At 28.8% G+C, this 23,585-nt stretch overlaps 4 protein-coding genes and 1 long non-coding RNA gene across 5 annotated transcripts; all 5 read left to right on the forward strand.

Moving 5' to 3' along the window:
- Positions 1-250: 250 nt before the first annotated feature.
- Positions 251-1,586, forward strand: LOC133784628 (receptor-like protein EIX1). Its single transcript, XM_062223920.1, has 2 exons — positions 251-1,462; positions 1,563-1,586. The coding sequence occupies exons 1-2, from the start codon at positions 251-253 to the stop codon at positions 1,584-1,586; spliced, it is 1,236 nt and encodes a 411-aa protein (XP_062079904.1).
- Positions 1,587-2,148: 562 nt separating this feature from the next.
- LOC133783757 (uncharacterized) lies at positions 2,149-3,954 on the forward strand. Its single transcript, XR_009870944.1, has 4 exons — positions 2,149-2,300; positions 2,889-2,963; positions 3,522-3,640; positions 3,731-3,954. It is a non-coding gene; the product is annotated as an uncharacterized LOC133783757 (long non-coding RNA).
- Positions 3,955-4,739: 785 nt separating this feature from the next.
- On the forward strand, positions 4,740-7,387 carry LOC133784629 (receptor-like protein EIX2). The gene is made up of 2 exons (XM_062223921.1): positions 4,740-5,688; positions 7,059-7,387. The coding sequence occupies exons 1-2, from the start codon at positions 4,740-4,742 to the stop codon at positions 7,385-7,387; spliced, it is 1,278 nt and encodes a 425-aa protein (XP_062079905.1).
- Positions 7,388-20,490: 13,103 nt separating this feature from the next.
- Positions 20,491-21,285, forward strand: LOC133784630 (receptor-like protein EIX2). The gene has a single exon (XM_062223922.1). The coding sequence runs from the start codon at positions 20,491-20,493 to the stop codon at positions 21,283-21,285; it is 795 nt and encodes a 264-aa protein (XP_062079906.1).
- Positions 21,286-21,299: 14 nt separating this feature from the next.
- Positions 21,300-21,775, forward strand: LOC133784631 (putative receptor like protein 25). The gene is made up of 2 exons (XM_062223923.1): positions 21,300-21,706; positions 21,766-21,775. Exons 1-2 carry the CDS (start codon positions 21,300-21,302, stop codon positions 21,773-21,775), a joined length of 417 nt encoding a protein of 138 aa, XP_062079907.1.
- The last annotated feature ends 1,810 nt before the right edge of the window (positions 21,776-23,585 follow it).

The following is a 23,585-nucleotide window of genomic DNA, read 5'->3' on the forward strand; positions in this document are numbered from 1 at the left end:
AATTATTTCAAGATGTAAAAAATAAATTGAAAAGAATTCATATAAAAATAAAAAATATATATATAATATATAAATTAGAACAAAAGAAATATCTCATAAAAGTCAAAAGAGAATTCGAAGACATAAAAGTCAATTAAGTACAACCCATCTATCTTCCTGTATTAAGTACTTTTCATTTTCATATCTATATATATACATATAAATGGATTAACTGAATGTATTTATACACAGAATTAGCTATCTTTTAAAAATGAGAGTTGCAGTAGTGCTGGTGCTGGTGCTCGTGCTCGTGCATGTATGGAGTATTACGAGTAGCAATGAAGAACGAAGTGGGCAATGCATAGAGAGTGAGAGACAAGCTCTTCTTGGGTTTAAGAAAGGCCTTGTTGATAGAGACAACCGTCTATCCTCCTGGACAAGTAGCCGACGAGATTGTTGTACCTGGGAAGGAATCAGGTGTGATAACTTAACTCAAACTCATCATATTGTTGTGCTTAATCTTCGTACCAATGATTTGGATGGTGAAATTGGTCCCTCGTTGATTGAATTGAAACAATTGAGGCACCTTGATCTTAGTTCCAATAGCTTCACTATAATTCCAAAGTTTATTGGCTCTTTAACAAGACTCCGATATCTCAATCTTCTATATAATCCTTTTATTGGAGCTATTCCTTCTCATCTTGGGAATCTTACTAGATTGCATTCTCTCTATCTTGGTAGTAAGGGTCAATTGAAAGCTGACAATCTCAAATGGCTTTCTCGTCTCACATCCCTCAGACATTATAGAATATCGAGAATTGATTTATCCAAAGCCATAGACTGGTTTCAATCAATTAAAGCAGCCCCCTCCTTGTTAAGTTTGACATTATATTCTTGTCGACTTCCGCAAGTAGATCTCTTGTCTCCTTCCAATAAAAATTCTTCTGATTCTCTCACAAATCTTTTTGTCTCCGACAGTTCCATACATCCTACAACAGTTCCTTGGTTGTTCAATGTGAGTATCAATCTTGTTAACCTCACCCTATATTATAGTAACGACGGAGGTCCTATTCCAAATTCGTTTGAAAATATGAGAAATCTTGAAAAAATTGACTTATTGGGGAATGGATTTGAAGGAGAAATACCAAATTCATTGAGAAATCTTTGCACCCTTAAACCGTTGTCTTTGATGTTGAACATTTTCAATACAACACTCCATGATTTTTTAGAATGGCTTAGTGGTGGCTGCACTAAGGATTCTTTAGAAATTTTGGATTTGAGGTCAAACCAACTTCGAGGATCCATTCCTGAAATGAACTCATTTCCCATCTTTCTAAGAGAATTACGAATTTCACGTAATCTATTAAAAGGACCACTCCCTAGTCTTTCAAATATGCCATACCTAAGAAAGTTGGATGTCTCTTCAAATTCCCTTTCTGGTCTCATCTCTGAAGTTCATTTTCACAATCTCTCCAACTTGGAGGTACTAGGCTTGTCTTCTAACTCCTTAGCAATAAAATTTAACTTCACTTGGACTCCACCATTTCAACTAACTTCTATATGGTTGAGCTCTTGCAAGTTAGGTCCGAAGTTTCCTAGTTGGCTGAAAACTCAAGTAAATATCCATCGTCTCGATCTTTCACACAATGAGATCAAAGATACTATTCCAATGAATTGGTTTAGCAATTTGGCTATGAAATTGGATTATCTAGATCTGTCCACTACAACAAATTTGACATACAATGACTCCCTACAATGTCTTACACCATTGGTGTAAGACATTAAAACTTATCAGGGGTTTTAAATGTCTAATGGTGTAAGACATTGAAAGTTTTTATTAATGACTACAATTGGAAGACATTAAAAATGGTGGAAGACGTTGGAAATAGGTTGAGAAGTGGCCAGGGGGACATCTAATGTCTCCCACTGGGAGACGTGGGACACGTGGCACGTCTCCCACTGGGAGACATTGAATGTATAGAGGGGTACATCCAACGTCTCTCACTGGGAGACGTGGGACACGTGGCACGTCTCCCACTGGGAGACATTGAATGTATAGAGGGGTACATCCAACGTCTCCCACTGGGAGACGTGGGACACGTGGCACGTCTCCCAATGGGAGACGTTGGATGTACCCCTCTATACATTCAATGTCTCCCAGTGGGAGACGTGCCACGTGTCCCACGTCTCCCAGTGGGAGACGTTGGATGTCCCCCTGGCCATTTAATGAATTTTGGGTCTTCTTCTTCCTCATAACACCAAACAGAGAGAGCACACCAAACAGAGAGCACGAAAGGGGTTGCGATTTTAGGGTTTTCAAGGTTAGTTTTTTTTAATTTTTATGAATTTTAGTTAATTATTTTGATAAAAAATCATAGGTTTAGCATTAGGATGAGTAATATACATGATTTTGTGTTAATTTTACATTTTTATGCATTTTTTTCTATACATTGTTAGATTTATTTGTTTTTCCATGGAGGTTTTTTTATAAATTTAAGATTTCATAGTTTTTTTTTAATTTAACCTATCACATTGTATATATTTCATTATAATATATATGTTCATGATTTTTTTTAATTTTTATCATTATTTATTTCGAAATTTAGATATATTTTTGTATGTATATTTAAACTTTTTTTTTTAAATTCTAACTATTTTGTTATATATATAGTTATTATGTTAAAATAAATTTATTAAATAATTTTAAAAATATAAATATATGCAAAAATTTATGTTTTTGTTGATTATTGAGATTTTAGGTTATGAAATTTTTTATTGATTTTTTGTTTAGGTTATAATTAGTGGCTCATTGGAGTTTTTTTTTATTTGTTTACCAATCAATTACTTATTAGGAATTTAGTGATATTTGTTTAGTAATGTTTAACACATTAATTAATTTAATTTCGTAGGTTGTGATTTTGGTGGTGAGATTTTAGAGAGTACTTTGCATCAAAACTTCTATATCTATCAATCACACATTTGAGGTAATTAAGTTTCTAAAATTATAATAATAAGTTATATATTGCTAGATATTTAGTGATATTTTATTTATTATTTATTAATTTATTTATATTGGTTTGTGAATTTAATAGCGAATTCGATTACTACTTGAAGTAATTTTGCTAGCTTTTGAATTATTAATTGCAAGAGGTAAATATATATTCTCTTATTTCTACTTTTAATATTATTAAACAAATGTTAGAAGAGTTTGAATATTTTAAATATTCATCCATAGTGAAGTAGGTTCTGAGATTAAAATTGTGTGCTGCGGTGATAACGGAAGGTTGAGAACTTGTGTGTATTAGTGAAGTAGGTTCTGAGAAATTTGACTGTGTGCTGCGGAGCTATAAGGAAGAAACTTATTGTATGTTGTTTGAATTGTTTGTTTTGCTATTCACATGTAGATGGTTAGGTCACTATTATAGGGGAAATGCTGCCCGATTTTATCTAGGATAATAAACAATTAATTTTATATAGGCATTCTATAAGGAAGAAACTTATTGTATGTTGTTTGAATTGTTTGTTTTGTTATTCACATGCAGATGGTTAGGTCACTATTATAGGGGAAATGCTGCCCGATATTATTTAGGATAATAAACGATTAGTTGAGAACGGGCATTACTTGATTGAACATGCAAGTCCCAGGCATTACTTGAGAACGGTATTATTAATTAAAATTTACAAATTATTTTTGAAACTATAAATGTAATCAAATAATTAATTAATATATTTTACTTTATATTTCTTGCAGCTAACAAGCACATCATATACAGAGGCACAAATTGATGAGTTGCGACAAGAATGAGCGACATATATGTTGCCGATAATCCAAAGTTACCGACCTCGTTGATAGGTTTTTTTTTAATTTTTTAACTCTTTCTTCATACACAATGCAATATTTGTTCATTTTGAATATTTCTAACAAATATTGTATTTCTTGTATATATCTAACAAATATATTTTTTTTATTTCAATTTAAATTAATATTATTTCAATTTAATTAATTATTAAATTAATTTCAATTTAGATTAAAATAATTTCAATTTAAATTAAAATAATTTCAATTTAAATTAATATTATTTCAATTTAAATTAATATTATTTCAATTTAATTAATTATTAAATCAAATTAAAATAATATTAATTATAAATTTATTTAATTTATTTTTTTTAAATGTGGGAGACTTTCAATGTCTCCCATTGGGAGAGGTGGGAGACTTCCCACGTCTCCCAATGGGAGAGGTGGAAAGTCAAATGTTGACTTTCCACCTCTCCCATTGGGAGACGTGGGAAATGACTCACCTCTCCCAATGGGAGACGTGAGATGTCTCCTAGGGACTTCCCACGTCTCCCATTGGGAGAGGTGAGTCACTTCCCACGTCTCCCAATGGGAGACGTGGGATATATACCTACAATGACCCTAGCAACAACGTCTCACTAAGTGGGAGACATTGTAGACTTCCAATGTCTCCCAATTAAAGTCATAAAACCTCTATTTTGTTGTAGTGGTCTTTCAATCAATTCTCTGGTCCTATCCCATCGACTTTATCCACTAATGAATTATATCTTCAAAATAATAAGCTCACCAGTTTAACATCTTTCCTGTGCGAACCACGGCTAGTAGTTCATCACAAAATAATTGTTCTTGACCTTTCAAATAATCTGTTATCTGGAAACCTTCCTGAATGTTGGGGGAATTTGAACAACTTGGTTGTTCTCAATTTAGGTAACAATAATTTATCTGGAGTTATTCCAAAGTCAATGGGTTTATTACTACAAATTCGAGTTTTGCAATTGAGGCATAACAACTTCTCAGGAAATCTACCCTCATCCTTACAAACTTGTGAGCAGCTCCAAGTTTTTGATATTGGAGATAATGCATTGGAAGGAAAAATTCCATTGTGGATTGGCCAAAAACTGACAAATTTGTTCGTTCTGTCTCTAAAATCTAATAAATTCAATAATCGTATTCCATCTAATCTATGTAATCTCCAAGCCATTGAAATGTTGGACCTTTCCATGAATAGAATATTTGGGACTATCCCTCCATGTCTAGACAATTTTACCTCTATGGTGGAAAAACGAGATCACAATGAACTTGGAATCTATACCTTTAGGGTGGATGTACCTCTTAGTAAGAATACTACATTACTCTTTGAATTAGGATCACTAGAGATTATGTGGAAAGGAGTGTACCTTGAGAATGAAAAGATTTTTAGATCATTAAGACTCATTGATCTTTCAAGCAATCAATTGACTGGACAAATTCCAGAAGAATTAACACATCTTGTTGAATTAATTCAACTTAACCTATCATGGAACAATTTGCATGGAGCTATCCCAAAGGAGGTTGGGAAATTGAGTAATCTGCAATCACTTGATCTGTCCAACATCAAGCTCTCCAGTGAAATTCCCTCTAGCTTAGCAACAATATCATTTTTAAGCTACTTGAAGTTGTCGAACAACCGATTGTCTGGAAAAATCCCCACAGGCACTCAACTACAAAGTTTTGAAGCCTCTAGCTATACAGGAAACCTTAGACTTTGTGGACCTCCTCTACCAAACTCATGCTTTGGAGATGAAACTTTACAAGGCAACCCAGATTCAAATTGTGATGAAAGCATTATTGAAGACGATGACAAATGGTTTGACATGAAACAGTTTCATATGGGAATTGGAGTTGGAATTGTAATTGGATTTGTTGGAGTTTGTGCCAACATTTTGCTTATAAAATCTTGGAGAATTGCCTATTTCCAGTTCTTAAATAGCATGGGAAATTGGCTTTATGTGACAATTTCTATCAAAATGGCCCAATTGAAGAGAATGTTTTCAAATTAATTAGCAGGTAATGCATTATATACTTCGGTTTTTCTATGTTTTTAAATGGGTTAAAATCACTCTAGGAGGTTGCTATCAATTATTTTGCTTTTCTAATTTAATATATATATTTTTTTGAATTTATGAACTGTGTACATACAAAATAGCTTTGGATGATCTCATACGATGGAGTGGAGCTATGGCAGTTTGAAATTTCAAGAGCTTAAGTTCAAGTGCTAAAAGCAGATCAGTTTATTTGTAATTTTTAAATTGTCTGGATGCTTTATAAGTTTACTATTTTGTAATTTTTGTTGTCGTGTGATTTTTTTTTTTTTTTTGGAAGATGAACAATCCACTAAAAATAAAACTTGTGCTTTTTAAATTATAAGGTTTTATTTTTTCAGCTACAACATATGTGATATTTGTTTTTCTGGAAGGACGATTTCGTAATTTTTCTACTGTGTGCATCTTTGTCATTTTTTTTCTTTTCCTTTGATGGAATATTGGATATGTATGATTTCCAATGGCAATAAAATTTATGGTTTCTCATGTTTGAGTTTCTTTATGGAATCACAGCATGAGAATAATGTCAAGTGAATAAATAACAGTTCAGGTTAAGTTGTTATTTATTTAATTAAAAATTATTATTATGGGCATAATAGTAATAATAATATGCTTGAAATTATTTTATCATCTTATGTGTAATTTTTAATTTGCCATAATATTATTATTTAATTGAATTAAATAATAATAACTAATTGAATTTTTGAAAAGACCATAATACCCTCAAGTTTGGAATTGGTTCAAGGGACATTTTAGAGACTTTATTTTTCTGATTTAACATGATTAAATATTCATAAAATTGGTCAAAATTTCTAAACTTAATTGTGGAACATTAGTTTATTATTTATTTTAAAAAGATATAAAGAATTCCTTGAAAAGAGGATCTTACCACTTCAAAATGCTAACTTCTTTTCAAAATATTTTTAAAACGTGTTTACTGGAAGCAAACAAAGGGTCGAAGAAAGATAAGGTAGTTATCGTTTTTTTTTTTAAAAAAAAGAAGAAACTTTTGAGTTCTTGCATTTGGGAAAATTTGGGGTATTGAACATCCAAACATATATGTAATAATGACATAAGATATAAATATAAATATTTCTTTTTTTTATTTAGTTTTTTAATAAAAAATTTAATTATTTGTATATAACTTTTTGTTGGCTTTAAAAAATTTCAAATTAAATAACTTGATTGTTCTCAATTTAGGTAACAATAATTTATCTGGAGTTATTCCAAAGTCAATGGGTTTATTACTACAAATTCGAGTTTTGCAATTGAGGCACAACAACTTCTCAGGAAATCTACCCTCATCCTTACAAACTAGTGAGCAGCTTCAAGTTTTTGATATTGGAGATAATGCATTGGAAGGAAAAATTCCACTGTGGATTGGCCAAAAACTGACAAATTTGATCTTTCTGTCTCTAAAATCTAATAAATTCAGTAATCGTATTCCATCTAATCTATGTAATCTCCATGCCATTGAAATGTTGGACCTTTCCATGAATAGAATATTTGGGACTATCCTCCATGTCTAGACAATTTTACCTCTATGGTGGAAAAACGAGATCACAATGAATTACATCCGGGAGGCAATACCTTTATGGTGGGTGTACCTTTTGGTGAGAATCGTATATTATTCTTTGATTTAGTATCACTAGTGATTATGTGGAAAGGAGTGTACCTTGAGAATGAAAAGATTTTTGGATCATTAAGACTCATTGATCTTTCAAGCAATCAATTGACTGGACAAATTCCAGAAGAATTAACACATCTTGTTGAATTAACTCAACTTAACCTATCATGGAACAATTTGCATGGAGCAATCCCAAAGGAGGTTGGGAAATTGAGCAATCTACAATCACTTGATTTGTCCAACAACAAGCTCTCCGGTGAAATTCCCTCTAGCTTAGCAACAATATCATTTTTGAGCTACTTGAAGTTGTCGAACAACCGATTGTCTGGAAAAATCCCCACAGGCACTCAACTACAAAGTTTTGAAGCCTCTAGCTATACAGGAAACCTTAGACTTTGTGGACCTCCTCTACCAAACTCATGCTTTGGAGATGAAACTTTACAAGGCAACCCAGATTCAAATCGTGATGAAAGCATTGTTGAAGACGATGAAAAATGGTTTGACATGAAACAATTTCATATGGGAATTGAAGTTGGATTTGACATTGGATTTGTTGGAGTTTGTGCCAACATTTTGCTTATAAAATCTTGGAGAATTGCCTATTTCCAGTTCTTAAATAGCATGGAGAATTGGCTTTATGTGACAATTTCTATCAAAATGGCCCAATTGAAGAGAATGTTTTCAAATTAATTAGCAGGTAATGTATTATATACTTTGATTTTTTTATGTTTTTAAATGGGCTAAAATCACTCTAGGAGGTTGCTATCAATTATTTTGCTTTTCTAATTTAATTTTTTTTTTTTGAATTTATGAACTGTGTACATACAAAATAGCTTTGGATGATCTCATCCGATGGAGTGGGGCTATGGCGGTTTGAAATTTCAAGAGCTTAAGTTCAAGCGCTAAAAGCAGATCAATTTATTTGTAATTTATAAATTGTCTGGATGCTTTATAATTTTACTGTTTTGTAATTTTTATTGTCGTGTGATTTTTGTTTATCTTTTTGGAAGATGAACAATCCACTAAAAATAAAACTTGTGCTTTTTAAATTATAAGGTTTTATTTTTTCAGCTACAACATATGTAATATCCGTTTTTTTGGAAGGACAATTTCGTAATTTTTTCATTGTGTGCATCTTTGCCTTTTTTTTCTTTTCCTTTGATGGAATATTTGATATGTATGATTTTCAATGGCAATAAAATTCATGATTTTTCATGTTTGAGTTTTTTTTTTTTTTTTGTGGAATCACAACATGAGAATTATATATTATATATTATTATAATGATATTTTATATTATTTAAATTTATATTAATATATTTAGTAAAAAAAACTAGGATTATATAATATATTATAATAATATTTTATAACATTTAAATTTAAATTTAAATTTATATTAATATAATTATTCAATATATAATTTTGAATTATATATTATTTTAATAATGATATTTTATAACATTTGAATTTAAATTTAAATTTATATTAATATAATTATTATATATGTAGGATTATATTAAATAATATTATAATAATGATATTTTATAAAATTTAAATGTATATTAATATAATTAATAAATATTTATTTTTAGTTAGTTTTAAATGTATATTTTATTAAATATTTAGAATATTCTGTTAAAGTTATCAAAATAAATACATTTAGGCTAAATAACAAATAAAATAGGAACAAATAACAATAAATCAATTCACAAGCAGACGAGTGCAACAAGAGAATCATATGAAACTTATAACGTAGCATATATAATGAAAAACTTCACACTGAGACATTAAGTATTTCAACTAAATACTAAAAATTTAGTATTACTATATAACTGATCATTCTATTAGATTAAAATTACAAATAGTTAAGTATAAGAAGATTACTTATATTAACTGACTTAATCAATAACATATTTCGTCTTCTGAAGGGCTACATGTTGAATTATTATTCCTCCATCAAAATTAGCAGGTAATGTATTATATATTTCGGTTTTTCTATGTTTTTAAATGGGCTAAAATCACTCTAGGAGGTTGCTATCAATTATTTTGCTTTTCTAATTTAATTTTTTTTTGAATTTATGAACTGTGTACTTACAAAATAGCTTTGGATGATCTCATACGATGGAGTGGAGCTATGGCGGTTTGAAATTTCAAGAGCTTAAGTTCAAGTGCTAAAAGTAGATCAGTTTATTTGTAATTTTTAAATTGTCTGGATGCTTTATAAGTTTACTGTTTTGTAATTTTGTTGTCGTGTGATTTTTGTTTTTTTTTTTGGAAGATGAACAATCTACTAAAAATAAAACTTGTGCCTTCTAAATTATAAAGTTTTATTTTTTCAGCTACAACATATGTGATATCCGTTTTTCTAGAAGGACGATTTCGTAATTTTTCTACTGTGTGCATCTTTGTCATTTTTTTTCTTTTCTTTTGATGGAATATTGGATATGTATGATTCCCAATGGCAATAAAATTTATGGTTTCTCATGTTTGAGTTTTTCTGTGAGATCACAACATGAGAATAATGTCAAGTGAATTAATAATAGTTCGGGTTAAGTTGTTATTTATTTAATTAAAAATTATTATTATGGGCATAATAGTAATAATAATATGCTTGAATTATTTTATCATCTTATGTGTAATTTTTAGTTTTCCATAATAATATTATTATTTAATTGAATTAAATAATAATAACAAATTGAATTTTTGAAAAGACCATAATACCCTCAAGTTTGGGATTGGTTCAAGGTAGGGGTGTTCATATAAACTGCAAACCGTGGTCTGGAACCAAACTGCACCGCACCAAACCGCCAAAAACCGTCACCGGTGAAATCATTTTCGATGGTTTGGTTTTAACCGGACCGCAACTTTAATGGTTTGATCACAGTTTCTAATTTTTTAAAACCAATTAAACCGGACCGGACCGTGATTTTTCTAAAAAAATAGTTTTTAGAAATGATGGTTCAAAGATTTGAACACCTACACTTAAGTTAATATAAAATCTATCAAACCATCCAAGTCAAACAATTTAATTGTTTAAGATATGTTTTCAGTAGTATTTAATACATGCACAAGTTTTCAAAACTAAAAAAAAGATAAATGTAAAGTCCCACATTGTTTAGAAAGTAAACATTTCTTTTTCTCACTTCTGTAAAATGATTCAAAATACTTACACTTACAACAACGAAGAAAATAAGCTTCTTGTAGACTTTTATGGTCTTAAAAGTAAAGCTAACATTATTATTATTATTTAAATACAATTATTTAGTTAATTATTTTATAATAAAAAAAGTTTATAATTTTAATAATTTGGTTATATGGTTAAAACGAAACCAAACCGCACCAAACCGTTTATTTATGGTTTGGTTTGGTTTGGTTTTTTAACTTTAATGGTTTTGTTTGGTTTTTCATTTTGAAAAAACCGCATGAGTGGTTTGGTTTCAAAATTCTTCTAAACCGCAAACCAAACTGTGTACACCCCTAGTTCAAGGGACATTTTAGAGACTATATTTTTTTTATTTAACATGATTAAATATTCATAAAATTGGTCAAATTTTCTAAATTTAATTGTGGAATATTAGTTTATTATTTATTTTAAAAAATATAAAGAATTCCTTGAAAAGAGGATCTTACCACTTCAAAACGCTAACTTCTTTTCTAAATATTTTTAAAATGTTTTTACCGGAAGCAAACAAAGGGTCGAAGAGAGAGAAGATAGTTATCATTTTTTTCAAAAAAAAAAAAAAAAGAGAAGAAATTTTTTAGTTCTTGCATTTGGTAAAATTTGGGGTATTTAACATCCAAACATATATGTAATAATAATCTATATATTTGTGCAACCTGATTCCCCTCCCCCATTTCCTTCTCCTCCATTTTTTTGTTCTTCCGATTCTCTCTTCTAATCCGCCGAGTACTCTCTGCCCGTGGAGTTTTCCGGCGTTCCAGAAGCTATTCCGGTGGCCGGCAACTGTAACAGCGAAGGGGGTACGTCTATATATTGTTCTATTATAGTTTTATATAAAGAAAATAATTATGTTATTGTTTATATAAAAAAACTCAATTTTCTTTTATTGTTTTTTTTTTAGCCATTCGGATTCCTCTCTACTCATCTTAGTGGACTCCGCTCTTTCTAAGTTTTTTCCGGCGTTCGGTGATTCCGGTGACCGACAGTTAATGTTAGTAATGTTATTATTATATTAATAATATATGTTATTTTATAATAATATTGTTAGGTTATTAGGTTAATATGTTAGTAATATTGTTAATGTAAATCTATACAAAAAAAAATGATTATATAGTAATATATGTTATTATGTAATAATATTTTGTTTGATAGATTGATAATATATTGTTTTTTTTTATTGTTAAGTTGTTAGAATATTAAAATATTGTTAAATATTATTAATGGATAATTTTTTATTATTGTTAAATTGTTATTATATTGTTAGAATGTTGTAATGTATTTTTGTTATAGTTTAATTAAAATTATTTTAATATTGTGAAGTTTAGATTATAATAAATTTGTTATTAATTATTAAAAAATAGTTTAATGGTAGAGAAATAAAATATTAATAAATAATATAATAAATATTAAATTATAGAAAAAAGTTATTTTAATAATTTAGATAGTAATTGAAATGAGAATAATAAAAATTAAATAAAAAAAAATTTATTTATTAAAAAGTAATTATTAAATAATATATATAAACAATTATTAAGTAATTATATAAAAGAGTAGTTATAGGATTAATTAAATAAAAATAATTTCAATTAATTACATATTAATTATTAAAATTTTAAAATAGTTATAATTAAATATGTTAAATAAATAAATAATTTATTATTAATCAATAATTTATTAAATAATTAGGAAAGATTTAAATTAATAATATGATAAATAAATAATTAAGTATTAAATAAATAAATAATTAAGTATTTATTAAATAATTAATTTTTTAGTAAAGGAAAAATTTGATAATAGATAATTAATTTATTAAATAAATAAAAAATTAATTAATTAATTAAGTATAAATTAAATAATTAATTAAATAATTAGTGAACATTAGATAATAATAATTTATTTAAATAAATGAAAAATTAGATAATAATTAACTAATTAATTAAATAATAAGTAAACATTTAAATTAATAATATTATTAATAAATTGATAAATAAATAAATAAATAATTAAGTATTAATTAAATAATTAATTTTTAAGTAAAGGAAAAATTAGATAATAGATAATTAATTAATTAAATAACTAATTAATTAATTAAGTATAAATTAAATAATAATTAGTAAACATTAGATAATAATAATTTATTTAAATAAAGGAAAAAATTAGATAATAATTAACTAATTAATTAAATAATAAGTAAACATTTAAATTAATAATATGTTTAATAAATTGATAAATAAATAAATAAATAATTAAGTATTGTTGACGCCGTTTTTCGTCAACAGATAAAAGAAGAGAGCACGTAAACAATTAAAGACAATGGCCAAAAGAAACAAACGAATCAAACACACGGTTTTTTACGTGGTTCAGCAGTTAAATCTGCCTAGTCCACGAGTCTCTGTTATTAACCTCAAGATTCTCTGAACAATTCTTTTGCATGAATTCTCCAGAGTTTTCTCTCAAGGATCAGAATTTCCATCCTTTACAATGGTGCATGGCTTCCCTATTTATAGAGAAGGATGCAGAATACTATCCCACATATTTTGGGTAGTTACTCTTTTGTGAATAAAAATAAATGGCTTTAAATGCCAATAATCAGATATAAAAGGAAACGTCCCCCAAAGATCAGGGGGCGTATAACTGAATAAATAATATCCCACAATTCTTGGGGATTTACATCAATTAATGAGGGTTACATCTCATAGTTATAATACTTGTAGATATTCAAGGTGGTTATAGCGTATCTTCAAGGCTCCAGCGTTTCTGGTCTCATGTCATTGTGCAAGCCACTGACATCTCCCGAGCTAACTTTGCTTTCGAGATGGGATATCGAGCTCAAGACCCATGCTCCGAAGTTCCTGAAGATGAAGGTGTTCTCGGAGCTACCTTTCGAGATCGAGATCATTTCGAGATCACCGCATTCGAGATCATATATCATACTTTGCAGGCTCGACTTACAATCCTAGATTACTAATCCTCACGAGACCATTTGCTGCGAACTCAGCTTTCGAGATCATATTTACTATGGCTCGAAATCTGGGTATAACAAGTATTAATTAAATAATTAATTTTTTAGTAAAGGAAAAATTAGATAATAGATAACTAATTAATTAATTAAGTATAAATTAAATAATTAGTAAACATTAGATAATAATAATTTATTTAAATAAAGGAAAAATTAGATAATAATTAACTAATTAATTAAATAATAAGAAAACATTTAAATTAATAATATGATAAATAAATAAACAATTAAGTATTAATTAAATAATTAATTTTTTAGTAAAGGAAAAATTAGATGATAGATAACTAATTAATTAAATAAATAAATAAATAATTAATTAAGTATTAATTAAATAATTGTTACACCCAGATTTCGAGCTATGTTAATTATGACCTCGAAAGTTGGATTCGCAAATAAGTGGACTCATAAGGTTGGAAACATGCTCGAGGATTATATGTCGAGCTTGCAGGGATATAGACGATCTCGAGTATGATAACCTCGAAGAGTTCATGATCTTGAAAGATAGCTCCAGGAACACATTCATCTTCAGGGACAACTTCAGATCAGGGGTCCCGAGCTCGACGCACGTACGATCTCGAAAGTCGTGTAGCCTCGAGAGATATTTCTAGCTCGACAAATGACGGGAAACCTGGGAAGCTAAAGCCTTAGAGATACGCGATAACCACCTTGAATATCTACAAGTGTTATAAATATGAGACGTAATCCTCATTTATTATTGTAAATCCCCTAGAATCGTGGGATATTATTTGGTCAGTTATACATTTCCTGGTCTTCAGGGACGTTTCCTTTTATATCTAATTATAGGCATTTAAGGCCATTTATTTTATTTACAAAAAAAGAGTAACTACCCAAAATATGTGGGATAGTATTCTGCATCCTTCTCTATAAATTGAGAGGTCATGCACCATTGTAAATGACCGAAATTCTGATCCTTGAGAGAAAACTCTGAAGAATTCATTCTTAAGAATTTTCAGAGATAATCTTGAGATTAATAACAGAGACTCGTGGACTAGGCAGATTTAACTGCTGAATCACGTAAAAATCGTGTGTTTGATTTGTTTTATTTTATTTGGCCATTGTCATTCATTGTTTATGTGCTCTTCTTTTACTGTTTGACGAAAAACGGCGTCAACAATAATTAATTAATTAAGTATTAATTAAATAACTATTTTTTTAGTAAAGGAAAAATTAGATAATAAATGACTAATTAATTATTTACTAATTAAATAAATAAACAAATAATTATATGTTTGGGCTTTCTTCCCAGTCTCCTCAGACACAACCTATGGGAAGTCAGTTTGGAGGATTACTGCAGCAGCAGCAACAACAACCTATGTATGGTCAATTTGGGTCGTTCATGCAGCAGCAGCCGGTATATCCTCATTATGGCGGATCGATACAACAGCCCGTTTATAATCAGATGTACTACACTTCTCCGAATCAACAATAGCAGCAGTCTCCTTTGATTCGCCCACAGCCTCAGCCATATTATCCTTCGCCGCCAGTACCACAGTCTCATGAAGGTTTGAGTCGAAGCGCGAATGTTGAAGATTTTTTAAATGAATCTTTTGATGAAGACAATAATAATTAGTTTAGGTTTTATTATTTATTATTAAATTTAAGTGTATGTTTTTTTATTTTGAAAATACAATTTTAGTATTTTAAAGTTGTATTTTTAATTTGGATATTAATTTAAATAATATTGATTTTATTTCTAAATTTTATTAATGTTTTTTTAATTATAAGTTTAGTTATTTAATATTAATTATATATAATTTATAAAAATTAATTATTTTTTTTAAATATGTTATTACCGGAGGATTATTACCGGCGGAAACCGCCGGTAATAATGTGTCAGACATGAATTCCGACCATATTATTGCCGGCGGGATCCGCAGGTAATAATCCGCCGGTAATAATATTATTACCGGCGGGAGGCTAGTTCCGCCGGCAATAACGACCTTTATCGACCGGTTTTTACCGGCGGAGCCCGCCGGTAAAAGTATTACCGGTGGTTTTCTCCGCCGGTAATAAACGTTTTTGTTGTAGTGATATAGTTTGAATAGGTCATACATACAAACAAGACATTAATAACTCATTATGATTATTTCAAAAGTTGACTCTAAATGCAAATCTTTGCAAAAATTTGATTGTATTATTATTGGATCTTATAAGTATAATTTACACAGGATTAAATCTTTATATTTACTTTAACAGAATAATTTAAATGTATTTTTTTGTTTTGTTTAGCTCAATTGCTCAATAACCTGGCAAAATCTTAGTGGTTACAAAGGAAACATTTTTTTAAGATTATATTTGCCCAACAAAAAGGACAACAATTATTTTTTAAGATTTAGCCAGGAACTACAAAAGTGATTATTGTTAAATCTCCTATTTGTGAGTATGTGGATGGTAATTGTTATGGGGAAATTTATTCATTACGAGAGCAAACACGCAAGTTTTGGTAAATGGGTAATTCGTCAAATATATAAATTTAATTGGAGAGTTGGATTAGGTGTCACATTATAAAAAAAATGCTCAAATTAATAATTGAATATCATCATCACACTAATAATTTTCTGTCTTCTTTTCCATGGACTAGTTCATATATATAAACAAGTGGCATTCAAATCAAGAAATTTCATAGATGGAAAGCGATACACCATGCATGCATTGTCAATCTCCTTAGAAAGTACTAATATCAAACGAAACAATGCCTTAAGACTATTTCATTATTACTTTTAATTAAAGAAGAAAAATAGAAATCCCTAAAGTAGAGTGTACAAATGCAAATCAATGCACAAATTTAATTGTGTTTGATGGTAGAGATAATTTAGATTTTATATTGTAGGAATTTGCTCTGATTTTTTAGGAATTATTCGACTGCAGACTCATCTGGCACACGCCCAGATCAAACTGACGATGACTTAAATCAGCAAACAGATTAGTAAGAAACCAGCAATAATCAAATAATCATAAAAAGAAATGAGGCAAGAGAATTTATCCTGGTTCTGGTCCTAAGATCAATTCGATCTTAGGCCGTACATCTAGCTGAGCATCATCATCTCCAATCCACTATATCAATCTTGAGTTTGTACACTTTACAATGGTAGAAAAGAGCCTAGAAAAAAACACAGCAGCCCCTCAAGAACAATCTCAGTTCTTCCTGCAGAGAACCCAAGTTCTTAGTCTCAAAGAACTTCTCACTATCTCTCTGTTTCACTGCTTCTCACTCTAGGATTCACTCTTTTCTTATTGTAATTCTCTCTCTCCAAACTCTCTCTTCCGTATACTGTTTCTCCTTTTTTTTTTTTTATTTCTTCAAAACAGAAAATAAAAATAAGCTATTTATAAACATAGCTTTTACAAGAAAGTAAATCTTGACTCTAGTTCCAGCCAAGGTTAGTTTGGTGCAGTTAAACTTTAGGAGGATTAACCCACATATATTAATAACCATATATACATATATTAAGTATATGTTTGTGAATTAAACTGAAAATAAAATGATAATTATAAAATTCTAATATGAATTTATTAGGTATTTATAATCCTAATTTGAATAGTAGGGAAATATAAAATTTAAGCTATATTAATTTGTTTAAAGATTTGTGGAATTCAAATTTGAGTATTTTTTAATAGGCATTTCTCCTCTAGTAATTAATAAATATATAAATATCTTTTACATCTACATGTGTACAAACATTTTGTTGAAAAAAAAAATTAAATGAAATTATAATTTAAACCAAAAATTATATTTTTCTTAATGTTATTTTTTAGTAAATAATAATTGGAAGTTAACAAAAATACTATAAATTTTTTTTAAAAAAAGGCTTAAAATACTGAATCTGAAAAAAAAAATACCAAAATACTTAGGCACATAATCTTAAATACTATTGTTAAGTTATTTATGTCATCACGTTGTAAATTCAATGCTAAACTTTCACGTATATATTTTTGTTTTATAAAATGTTTTGTTCATTGGCATCAAATATAGACATTTTGTTGGGCAACATAAATTCCCAATGAATCAAACACGTATATTCATGTAATCACAAATAAAAAAAATTCTAAATAATAATCATGTATTTTTATAGAAAGTGATTTCATAATATATTTATATGGGAGATTCTATTATAGGTGCTTCAAAAAGAGCACTATTAGTGGAGTTCTTGTGTATTCCTAACTAGTGAATAGTTTTCGGGGCAATTTTTTTTAATGACAGTGTATTTTGTAGTTAGTTAAAGCATCTTACAAATTTTTAAAAAATTATAAATAATTAAAAGTGCTGAAAACTAGGTTCAAATTAAGTTGTTGCATGCTTAACTAATTTTTTTATGCTCTTGAAAAACAACATGAATTTTTATAAAATTTGCATGATGCTTTAAATAACTACAAAATATACGATAATAAAACAAATGGTTGTATTCTGCTTCACCAGAAGACTTGGGTAAGTCTCTTGGTCTTGGTCAAGAGTGATTACTCTTCTAAGTTGATTAAAACATCGTTAACGTTTCAAGAATAAAATTTATTGGTCATCAAATATGGTATGTACTGGTATTATTGTGTTGTGTGGTGTTAATACACCCTTCTGTCTATACTTTTTATTTTATTTATTTAAAAATAAAAATGGCCTACCAACACGTATCACAAAAATTAATGCACTGTGATATTCCTAATAAATTAGTCTGTTAATGTATATTAAAATTAAACCTTCCCTTTATGGTTTGAAATTTAAATTAGATTAGATAAGAACAACACATTATTGTATGAAAGACATGAATCTAGTTTAAATATATGTTTTATTATTTTAGGTATGATCGTAGTATTAAATTTAAAGTAGATTCTGAGGTAGTAATAAGTCTTAGTAAATAACGGACCTTTAAGATATATGTATATAGTTCTTATTATTAGCGAACCAGCACACAATTTATATAAGTTATATTTGCAAAGATTTCCCCAAAGAAAAAATGAGTATGGGCTGTGTTACTTGTTTTCTAACATTATTGGCCAATAGTATTGAATAAAATAGACTTTTGAAGTCTTCCCAATTAATGAAAGAGGTGATAACATTTTCAATTAGTTGTGTTTTCCTTTTCTATACACAGTAATCTAAGGACTAGCTTGGTACAGTTCCACTATAGGGAAAAGCAGCTATACTGTGAGAAAACGCAATTGCAGTTATAGGGAAAAACTTTTGAGTGTTTGGTAAATTATAGATTTTAAAGTGTTATGATTTAGAAAAATTGTATCAGGATGTCATCATATTTATTTTATTTTATTAAAACAAATTCACTTGTTTAAATTAAATATGGTTTTGATAAGACATTAATAAAGTGATCATAAATAAAAATATTACATTATAAATAAATAGAGTAATAATATGTGCACACAAATATTATACACACCTATATGACAAATCACTTCAACCAATCATATTTATTGCTAGTTGAAATGACTCATACTTCCCAAATTGAAGTGCCCACATCAATTGATGGAGTTGTCGAGAGGAATTATCAACATCATTCATAAATAAATGTTCAAAATTATAAATATATAGTAGTTAACTTTTATTGTCACCATTTTTTTCTCTTCTCCCATTTTGAAGTTGTTCGAATAGTTCTTATATATAAACAAGAAATTTCTTAGAAAGATACTTCAAAATGGAAAGTGAACCACCACATTTATATTTATATAAATATTCTTGATCACTTTATAAAGTAGACATCAAATACAAATAATTCATGTACTATATACTTTAAGCCCTACCGGTGAGACTCTCTGTATTCTCGACTCTTGAACAATTTTCGACGCGATTTTTTTTATGACTATGTATATTGTAGCTATTAAGAGCATCCTGTAAAATTTTCAGAAAATTCTGAATAATTTAGAATTTCAAAAATTAGGTTCAAACATGTTGTTTTCCATGCGCATAAAAAAATTAGTTATGCGTGCAAAAAAGAGCTCCACTAATAGAGCTTAAAGTGAAGCCCTATAAAAGAATTTCTCTATAAATAAATATATATATTAAGAAAAATTAATTCTAGATGCAAAGTCTTTGTTGAGACTTTATGTATTGAATTATACTTCGTTTTGAGAGTTATAAGTGGGAGACTTTGTTGGTCTAGATATCCACACATCGACTTTGATTATGTAAATTCATTAAATAGTTCATATATATAAATTTAATTGGAGAATATAAGAATTATTGTTACATTGATAAATGAATAAATAAATGTTCACATCACATTTATAAATGAATAATATTGACTATCGTATTAGTCACTTTTCCTTGTCTTCTTTCCCATGGAATAGTCTGCTAGATTAAAGGCCCTTTAGTCACCCCACTTGTAGTTCTAATACTCTTGAAGTCATTAATTAGTTCCTGTATAAAAGATAAATTGAAAAAAATTCATATAAAAATAAAAATAAAAATAAAAATCATATATATAATATATAAATTAGAAAAAAAGAAATATCTCATAATAGTCGAAAGAGAATTCGAAGACATAAAAGTCAATTAATTACAACCCATCTATTTTCCTGTATTAAGTGCTTTTCATTTTCATATCTATATATATATATATATATATATATATATACATATAAATGGATTAAGTGGATGGATGTATACACAGAATTAGCTATCTATATAATTAAAAATGAGAGTTGCAGTAGTGCTCGTGCTCGTGCTTGTGCTTGTGCATGTATGGAGTATCATTTCCTGAAATGAACTCATTTCCCATCTTTCTAAGAGAAGTACGAATTTCACTTAATCTATTAAAAGGACCACTCCCTAGTCTTTCAAATATGCCATACCTAAGATGGTTGGATGTCTCTTTAAATTCCTTTTCTGGTCTCGTCTCTGAAGTTCACTTTCACAATCTCTCCAACTTGGACGTGCTAATCTTGTCTTCTAACTCCTTAGCAATAAAATTTAACTCCACTTGGATTCCACCATTTCAACTAACTACTATAGGGTTTAGCTCTTGCAAGTTAGGTCCGAAGTTTCCTAGTTGGCTGAAAACTCAAGTAAATATCCATATGCTCGATCTTTCACACAATGAGATCAAAGATACTATTCCAATGAATTGGTTTAGCAATTTGACTACGAAATTGGATTATCTAGATCTATCTTTCAATCAATTCTCTGGTCCTATCCCATCGTCTTTATCCACTAATGAATTATATATTCTTGACCTTTCAAATAATCTCTTATCTGGAAGCCTTCCTGAATGTTGGGGGAATTTGAACAACTTGATTGTTCTCAATTTAGGTAACAATAATTTATCTGGAGTTATTCCAAAGTCAATGGGTTTATTACTACAAATTCGAGTTTTGCAATTGAGGCACAACAACTTCTCAGGAAATCTACCCTCATCCTTACAAACTAGTGAGCAGCTTCAAGTTTTTGATATTGGAGATAATGCATTGGAAGGAAAAATTCCACTGTGGATTGGCCAAAAACTGACAAATTTGATCTTTCTGTCTCTAAAATCTAATAAATTCAGTAATCGTATTCCATCTAATCTATGTAATCTCCATGCCATTGAAATGTTGGACCTTTCCATGAATAGAATATTTGGGACTATCCTCCATGTCTAGACAATTTTACCTCTATGGTGGAAAAACGAGATCACAATGAATTACATCCGGGAGGCAATACCTTTATGGTGGGTGTACCTTTTGGTGAGAATCGTATATTATTCTTTGATTTAGTATCACTAGTGATTATGTGGAAAGGAGTGTACCTTGAGAATGAAAAGATTTTTGGATCATTAAGACTCATTGATCTTTCAAGCAATCAATTGACTGGACAAATTCCAGAAGAATTAACACATCTTGTTGAATTAACTCAACTTAACCTATCATGGAACAATTTGCATGGAGCAATCCCAAAGGAGGTTGGGAAATTGAGCAATCTACAATCACTTGATTTGTCCAACAACAAGCTCTCCGGTGAAATTCCCTCTAGCTTAGCAACAATATCATTTTTGAGCTACTTGAAGTTGTCGAACAACCGATTGTCTGGAAAAATCCCCACAGGCACTCAACTACAAAGTTTTGAAGCCTCTAGCTATACAGGAAACCTTAGACTTTGTGGACCTCCTCTACCAAACTCATGCTTTGGAGATGAAACTTTACAAGGCAACCCAGATTCAAATCGTGATGAAAGCATTGTTGAAGACGATGAAAAATGGTTTGACATGAAACAATTTCATATGGGAATTGAAGTTGGATTTGACATTGGATTTGTTGGAGTTTGTGCCAACATTTTGCTTATAAAATCTTGGAGAATTGCCTATTTCCAGTTCTTAAATAGCATGGAGAATTGGCTTTATGTGACAATTTCTATCAAAATGGCCCAATTGAAGAGAATGTTTTCAAATTAATTAGCAGGTAATGTATTATATACTTTGATTTTTTTATGTTTTTAAATGGGCTAAAATCACTCTAGGAGGTTGCTATCAATTATTTTGCTTTTCTAATTTAATTTTTTTTTTTTGAATTTATGAACTGTGTACATACAAAATAGCTTTGGATGATCTCATACGATGGAGTGGAGCTATGGCAGTTTGAAATTTCAAGAGCTTAAGTTCAAGTGCTAAAAGCAGATCAGTTTATTTGTAATTTTTAAATTGTCTGGATGCTTTATAAGTTTACTGTTTTGTAATTTTTGTTGTCGTGTGATTTTTTTTTTTTTTTGGAAGATGAACAATCCACTAAAAATAAAACTTGTGCTTTTTAAATTATAAGGTTTTATTTTTTCAGCTACAACATATGTGATATTTGTTTTTCTGGAAGGACGATTTCGTAATTTTTCTACTGTGTGCATCTTTGTCATTTTTTTTCTTTTCCTTTGATGGAATATTGGATATGTATGATTTCCAATGGCAATAAAATTTATGGTTTCTCATGTTTGAGTTTCTTTGTGGAATCACAGCATGAGAATAATGTCAAGTGAATAAATAACAGTTCAGGTTAAGTTGTTATTTATTTAATTAAAAATTATTATTATGGGCATAATAGTAATAATAATATGCTTGAAATTATTTTATCATCTTATGTGTAATTTTTAATTTGCCATAATATTATTATTTAATTGAATTAAATAATAATAACTAATTGAATTTTTGAAAAGACCATAATACCCTCAAGTTTGGAATTGGTTCAAGGGACATTTTAGAGACTTTATTTTTCTGATTTAACATGATTAAATATTCATAAAATTGGTCAAAATTTCTAAACTTAATTGTGGAACATTAGTTTATTATTTATTTTAAAAAGATATAAAGAATTCCTTGAAAAGAGGATCTTACCACTTCAAAATGCTAACTTCTTTTCAAAATATTTTTAAAACGTGTTTACTGGAAGCAAACAAAGGGTCGAAGAAAGATAAGGTAGTTATCGTTTTTTTTTTTTTAAAAAAGAAGAAACTTTTGAGTTCTTGCATTTGGGAAAATTTGGGGTATTGAACATCCAAACATATATGTAATAATGACATAAGATATAAATATAAATATTTCTTTTTTTTATTTAGTTTTTTAATAAAAAATTTAATTATTTGTATATAACTTTTTGTTGGCTTTAAAAAATTTCAAATTAAATAATTCAATTTGATCAAATAAATTTTTTAAATTAACAGTTTTAATTAAATTTTTGTATATTTTATTATATTGAATATTTTTCCTAAAAGAAAAATAGAAAAGTATTTAATTTTAAAACTATAATCACCATATATAAAATATAAATCTGTTGACGCCATTTTTCATCAACAATGAATATAGAGCACGTAAACAATAATTAGTTATAGCCAGAAAAATACAATAACACAAACAAGAGTTTTTACGTGGTTCAGCAGTTAACTCTGCCTAGTCCACGACGAGTATTTGTTATTATAACTC

Source organism: Humulus lupulus, chromosome 6, assembly GCF_963169125.1.
Source record: "Humulus lupulus chromosome 6, drHumLupu1.1, whole genome shotgun sequence".
NCBI lineage: Eukaryota > Viridiplantae > Streptophyta > Magnoliopsida > Rosales > Cannabaceae > Humulus > Humulus lupulus.

Coding starts and splice junctions, on each gene's coding strand:
- LOC133784628 (XM_062223920.1), top strand. CDS start 251: ATGAGAGTTGCAGTAGTGCTGGTGCTGGTGCTCGTGCTCGTGCATGTA. Junction 1,463..1,562: donor ACAATCTCTCCAACTTGGAG/GTACTAGGCTTG, acceptor CTTGCAAGTTAG/GTCCGAAGTTTCCTAGTTGG.
- LOC133784630 (XM_062223922.1), top strand. CDS start 20,491: ATGCCATACCTAAGATGGTTGGATGTCTCTTTAAATTCCTTTTCTGGT.
- LOC133784629 (XM_062223921.1), top strand. CDS start 4,740: ATGGGTTTATTACTACAAATTCGAGTTTTGCAATTGAGGCATAACAAC. Junction 5,689..7,058: donor AATTGGATTTGTTGGAGTTT/GTGCCAACATTT, acceptor TTCTCAATTTAG/GTAACAATAATTTATCTGGA.
- LOC133784631 (XM_062223923.1), top strand. CDS start 21,300: ATGGTGGAAAAACGAGATCACAATGAATTACATCCGGGAGGCAATACC.